Genomic DNA, 6,126 nt, shown 5'->3' with positions numbered 1-6,126 from the left:
GTAGAGCCATCAATAACATAACAATAAAATATAGGCACCCAATCCCTAGGCTAGATGATATGTTAGACGAATTACATGGGGCCATCATCTTTTCCAAAATTGACCTTAAAAGTGGTTATCACCAAATTCGAATCAAAGAAGGTGATCACTACAAGAAAAATTGATATTATCTACGGAATATTATCTACGGAAATTTTTCCGTAGATAACATTTAATTATCTATGGAATATTATCTACGGAATATTTTCCGTAGATAATATTTAATTTTCTACGGAATATTATCTACGGAATTTTTTCCGTAGATAATTTCCAGTTATCTACGGAAATTTCCGTAGATAACTTATCTACGGATATTTCCGTAGATAACTGGAAATTATCTACGGAAAAAATTCCGTAGATAATATTCCGTAGGTAAAACATTTTTTTATAAAATAATTAAAATATTTAATTTAACATATCATTAAAAAAATTAATTATTATATAATTTATTTTTTTTAGTTTAATTATTTATTATAATACTTTTTATTTACTAAAAAATTATTTTTAAGTAAAATATAATTTAGAATAATGAATAACTTTAACTTTTGTGTACCATATTTAATGGAAAACATAAAGAAAAGATGAATTCAGTTTTACTTTATTAAACGTAAGAAACAAATTAAAGATTGAATTTCTTTAACAAATAAAAATTAATATAACAATTAATAATTTATATTTCTATTTATATTAATTATAAATATTTCTTATATTATATAATAATTCATATAATTTATTTAATATTTTTTAAGTTAAATTTGATTATCTTATTTTTAAAAGATTCAATAATTAATTTTCTTATGTAAATATTAAATTTATTTTGAAAATACTCAATTGAGTCTTTAATTTTTTAAAATATATTAATTTAATCAAATTTCTTTTCCTTTTAACTTCAATTATTTTTAAAGATGAATTAAATATATATATTATTATTATTCATAATATAATAATTAATTATCGAGTGGTGTGTAATACTTAATAAAAGTTACACCCGGTATTACTGTTAGTATAACCTGTTTGTCTATATATATATATAGAGACAGAGACAGAGAGACTGAGAAAATGAATGGAAGAAAAATAGTTAAACATATAGTTATTTGATTATATGTATATAGTAATAGATAAAGGGAAATATATATACGTCATCTTGTAACTAATTTTTGTCTCCAAAATAATGGATAATTATATACCCTCAATTCTTAAGAAATAAATAAATAATTTTTAGTTATTAATTTAACTTTTTATTAAAAGATTTAAAGACATGAAATGTATAATGGTATGTGATAACCTAAATAAATAAATAATTTTTAATTATTATTAACGATCAAACTGTTCAATTTAAAAATTTTAATGCATAGATCAAATTTACAAATTTGTAAAAAATTTAAAAATTATTTGATACTTCATTTCATTAATTCAAATTGACGGATAATCATAGAATCATTTTATACATTGATTAAAATTAATGAAACGAAGTATCAAATGATTTTTAAATTTTCTAACAATTTACATATTTGATCTATGCATTAAGAACTTTAAATTGAACGGTTAGATAATTGAAATTTCATAGAGAAAATGAGTTATTGAACGGAGTAAGTCTATGTAACTCTTAGAGTAAAAAGATCCATCTTCTTTAATATATATATATATATATATATATATATATATATATATATATAAATTGCTTTCCTTTTGTGTTTCATTTTCTGTTTATGGTTTTTTAGTTTATTAGTTGTCATGGTACATGTGTTTGTTACCTTTTTCTTTAATTTGAATTTTATACGATGTAAGTTTTAATTAGATATTCAGCGAATCATATTAATAAAGATTTCAACAAATTATATTACTATTAAACATCTGATAAATAAGGATATATTTAAAGAAATAACTTATTTAAGATATTATATAATAAATTTTTATGTAATAAGATCAATGAATAATGATATGTTTTAAGAAATAATACTTGTTTAAGATGTTATATAATAAGTTTTTATATGATAAGATCTTATAATGTTATATTACTATATATTTTTGAGAAACTTGAATTGAATCTTTAATTTTTAAAAATAAGATTAATTTAATCAATGTTTACTTAATTAAAAAATAACTTATTTAACATATTTTAATAAATAAAAACTTAATTGATACCTTCTAAAATAAAAATAATGTTATTAAACGTAAGAAACAAATTAAAGATTGAATTTTTTTAACAAATAAAAACTAATATAACAATTAATAATTTATATTTCTATTTATATTAATTATAAATATTTCTTATATTATATAATAATTTATATAATTTATTTAATAATTTTTAAGTTAAATTTGGTTCTCTTATTTTTAAAAGATTCAATAATTAATTTTCTTATTTAAATATTAAATTTATTTTGAAAATACTCAATTGAGTGTTTAATTTTTTAAAATATTTTAATTTAATCAAATTTCTTTTCCTTTTAACTTCAATTATTTTTAAAAAATAAGAGTAAATTTAATTTTAAAATAAATCAAATTCAATAAATTTGAATAAATAAAAACTTAATTAATACTTTTTAAAATAAAAATTATAAAATTAAAATGAGTATAGTTGCTGACCCTCTGAAACACTCTCAAATGCACTCTCGAACCCTACCTCTTGCTCACTCTAGAACGCTCTCTCTCGCACACCCTCTCAACTCAGTGAAACCTAAAACGCTCGTTTATCTTCAACAACCCTCGAAGGAAACATTGAAGTCGTATTCGACGAAGGGCAACACAGGGAAGTCATTTTAGGTGCGTATCTTCATTTTGTGTTTTGGTTGTTTTTGCCTCTCTCATCTTGTACAAATGCGTGGGTGCTAATGTTTTAGGGTGTGGAGGAACTCCCGGAGGAGGTTTTCGGAAACGCAGTCGTCCTATTGTGCGACTCTGTTGTGAAGGTATTTGTGCTTAGGGTTTATTAGGAGGTGGTTGTCTGAATCCGAAGCGAAGTGAGAAAGCAGTCCGGGGGGTCCCGAAGTGCTGCAGCTTCGAGAAGTTGAAGATCCCCAACTCCGAGACGGCGAGGTTCTGATCTAAGTCCACGCCACATCCCTTAACAGAGCCGACAACTTTCAGAGGAAAGGCTCCTATTCTCCCCCCAAATCACACTCAACCCAACCCTTTCTCCAATGCCTACACAATCTCTGCGACTCCGGGAACCTCAACGTTGCCCTCAACCTCCTTCACTCTCACTCCCAAAAAGGCGCCGTTTCCTCTCCGCACATTCGAGAAGCTATTGGCCTCTTACTACGAGCATGTGGCCACCACAAAGACATCGAGGTTGGGCGAAAACTTCACGCTATGGTCTCCGCCTCGCACCATTTCCGCAACGACGTCGTTCTCAGCACTCGCGCTATCGCCATGTACTCCTCATGTGGGTCCCCTGCGGACTCTCGCTCCGTCTTTGACGCCGCGACCCAAAAGGACCTGTTCCTCGTGTTGGTCTTTTCTCCGACGTGTTTGTGGGGAACGCTTTGATTGCAATGTATGGGAAGTGCGGGTTCGTGGAGAGTGCGGTCAAGGTGTTTGTGACAATGCCGCAGAGGAACTTGGTGACGTGGAACTCGATGATGTGTGCGTATTCGGAGAATGGGGGTTTTGGAGAGAGTGTTGTGCTTTCATTTGCTTACTACTATCCCATCTTGTTTATTCAAATTCCGACCAATGTTAATTTTGTTTCACTCTCTTTCAGTTCCTTACACCTTGGGTGGTCGGTTCCCTTGTACCTATTGTTGGTGGAGTTGCACTGGCGTCTGTTACAGAGGCCTCTTTCAATTAGTAAGATGTCTGGTCCTTTGTCTTGATCCTTCTTGAGGAAGAGGAGAGGTGACCCGGTAGGATTTGAAAAAAAAAGTTTTGGTCATGCAAAATTGCAAACTGTAATATGCTTTGGTGGAATGGTGAACAGGGCTGGATTTTGGAGTGCAATGGCATCCAATGTGTCAAATCAACCTCGTAATGTTCTTAGCAAAAAGGCCATGGTTAATAAAGAGGTAATATTATGCGTAAACGGTACAATGATAGTGGAAGCTTTTTGACATATGACCATCATTAAAGAGACAAATATATGAAAGAAAAATTAGTGTTATAATTATAAATAAGGATTTTACTAGTTGCTATTTGCACGCCAGGCCTTAAATAAGGTCTTCTTCTATAATTTTTATACATGGCTCCCTTTTGTAATAGTTAAATGGTGCTGTATATACCTGAATAGTATAGTGATGGTTTTCTGTGAATTGGCTGGCAGGTTTCTTATATGATATTGCAAAGGGTATCACCAGTTACCCACTCTGTGGGCAATTGTGTGAAGCGGGTTGTCGTCATTGTGAGCTCTGTCATCTTCTTCCAGACACCTGTCTCACCTGTGAATGCTTTTGGTAAAGTTGCTTCTTTCTGGTTTAAATGGAAAATGTTTGAAGGTTTTTGTTTTGAAATTCTCTTAACCATTCAATATGTTGCTTATATTTTTATATTCTGTTTCTACAGGGACTGCTATAGCTCTTGCCGGCGTTTTCCTCTTAAATTTTGTTAGTTGCATCACAAAAGCCAAATAGCTGCAACATGCAATTCCGAATTTCTTTGTAGGCGAGATAGCGAATATGAGGATTACGTTTATTGACTCCTTATTTTCTTTCTAGCTATGCAATAGGAAAGTGTGGATTTTCTATTGTATAAGTCTAATCATCGTTTTAAATGTTCGTTTGGTCAAAATTGGTTAACTTTTTTTCCATGCTTTTATGTGATTTATTGTGTCTTATGATTTACTTGTTAATAGGACTCACTTTTACCTTCCTGGTTTCCTTGGATTTTGTTATTATTGGATTCTATGTATGACATAATATCCATTATTATTCCTTTTCCATGGCAGAGAGTGCATATTCTAACATTCCCATGGATTCTATGTTGAAATTAGTTACCTACGGAAATTTCCGTAGGTAAGTTATCTATGGAAATTCCGTAGATAAGTTATCTACGGAAATTTCCGTAGGTAACTTATCTACGGAAATTTCCGTAGGTAACTTATCTACGGAAAATTCCGTAGATAAGTTATCTACGGAAATATCCGTAGATAACTTATCTACGGAATTTTCCGTAGATAAGTTACCTACGGAAATTTCCGTAGATAACTTATCTACGGAAATTTCCGTAGGTAACTTATCTACGGAAATTTCCGTAGATAACTGCATCCGTAGATATATTCCGTAGATAAACGCATCCGTAGATAAATTCTAAATCCGTAGATAAAATCCGTAGATAACGTTATCTACGGAAAAATTTCCGTAGATAATGTTATCTACGACCGTATTATCTACGGATTTTTTTCCGTAGATAATCCGTAGATAATTATCAGTTATCTACGGATTTTCATCATTATCTACGGAAAAATTCCGTAGATAATGCTGATTTTTCTTGTAGTGGATGAATGGAAAACCGCTTTTAAGACCAAGTTTGGTTTATATGAGTGGTTAGTGATGCCTTTTGGTCTCACTAATGCCCCTAGTACTTTCATGCGCCTAATGAATCATATTCTTAGGGATTGCATAGGAAAATTTGTGGTTGTCTACTTTGATGACATCCTTGTGTATAGTAAGACCTTAGATGAACATCTTGGACATCTAAGGCAAGTCCTAATAATTCTTAGAGTCAACCACCTCTATGCCAACCTTGAAAAATGTACTTTTTGTCAAGAACAAGTTAAATTTTTGGGCTTCATTGTTGGCAAAGAGGGAGTACAAGTTGACTCCGAGAAAATAAAGGCTATCCAAGAATGGCCCACCCCAAAAAGTGTTGGAGAAGTTAGAAGTTTTCATGGCTTAGCTAGCTTCTATAGAAGGTTTGTAAAAAACTTCTCCACACTTGCATCCCCTCTTAACGAGCTTGTTAAGAAGGATGTGCCCTTCCTTTGGGGTGAAGCCCAAGAAAAAGCATTTAAAAACCTAAAAGAGAAACTCACCAATGCACCCATTCTAGCTCTACCAAATTTTGATCAAACCTTTGAGCTAGAATGTGATGCATCCGGTTTGGGCATAGGTGCTGTGTTACTTCAAGGAGGTCACCCCATTGCTTACTTTA

At 31.0% G+C, this 6,126-nt stretch overlaps 1 protein-coding gene across 1 annotated transcript; it reads left to right on the top strand.

Annotated features, from left to right (window-relative positions):
- The first annotated feature begins 1,791 nt into the window (after window positions 1-1,791).
- Window positions 1,792-5,072, top strand: LOC145949573 (triose phosphate/phosphate translocator, non-green plastid, chloroplastic-like). The gene is made up of 3 exons (XM_083059854.1): window positions 1,792-4,076; window positions 4,301-4,430; window positions 4,540-5,072. Exons 1-3 carry the CDS (start codon window positions 3,951-3,953, stop codon window positions 4,605-4,607), a joined length of 324 nt encoding a protein of 107 aa, XP_082915980.1. The 5' UTR covers window positions 1,792-3,950; the 3' UTR covers window positions 4,608-5,072.
- The last annotated feature ends 1,054 nt before the right edge of the window (window positions 5,073-6,126 follow it).

This window comes from Cajanus cajan, chromosome 7 (assembly GCF_000230855.2).
Source record: "Cajanus cajan strain Asha chromosome 7, NIPB_CcT2T_4, whole genome shotgun sequence".
Lineage (NCBI taxonomy): Eukaryota > Viridiplantae > Streptophyta > Magnoliopsida > Fabales > Fabaceae > Cajanus > Cajanus cajan.
This window is presented reverse-complemented; position numbering and strand designations above follow the sequence as displayed.

What these genes read in the sequence shown, in the direction of transcription:
- LOC145949573 (XM_083059854.1), top strand. Translation starts at nt 3,951, where the DNA reads ATGGTGAACAGGGCTGGATTTTGGAGTGCAATGGCATCCAATGTGTCA. An exon ending in GCGTAAACGGTACAATGATA is followed by an intron (nt 4,077 to 4,300) that starts GTGGAAGCTTTT and finishes ATTGGCTGGCAG; the next exon opens with GTTTCTTATATGATATTGCA. An exon ending in CTCACCTGTGAATGCTTTTG is followed by an intron (nt 4,431 to 4,539) that starts GTAAAGTTGCTT and finishes CTGTTTCTACAG; the next exon opens with GGACTGCTATAGCTCTTGCC.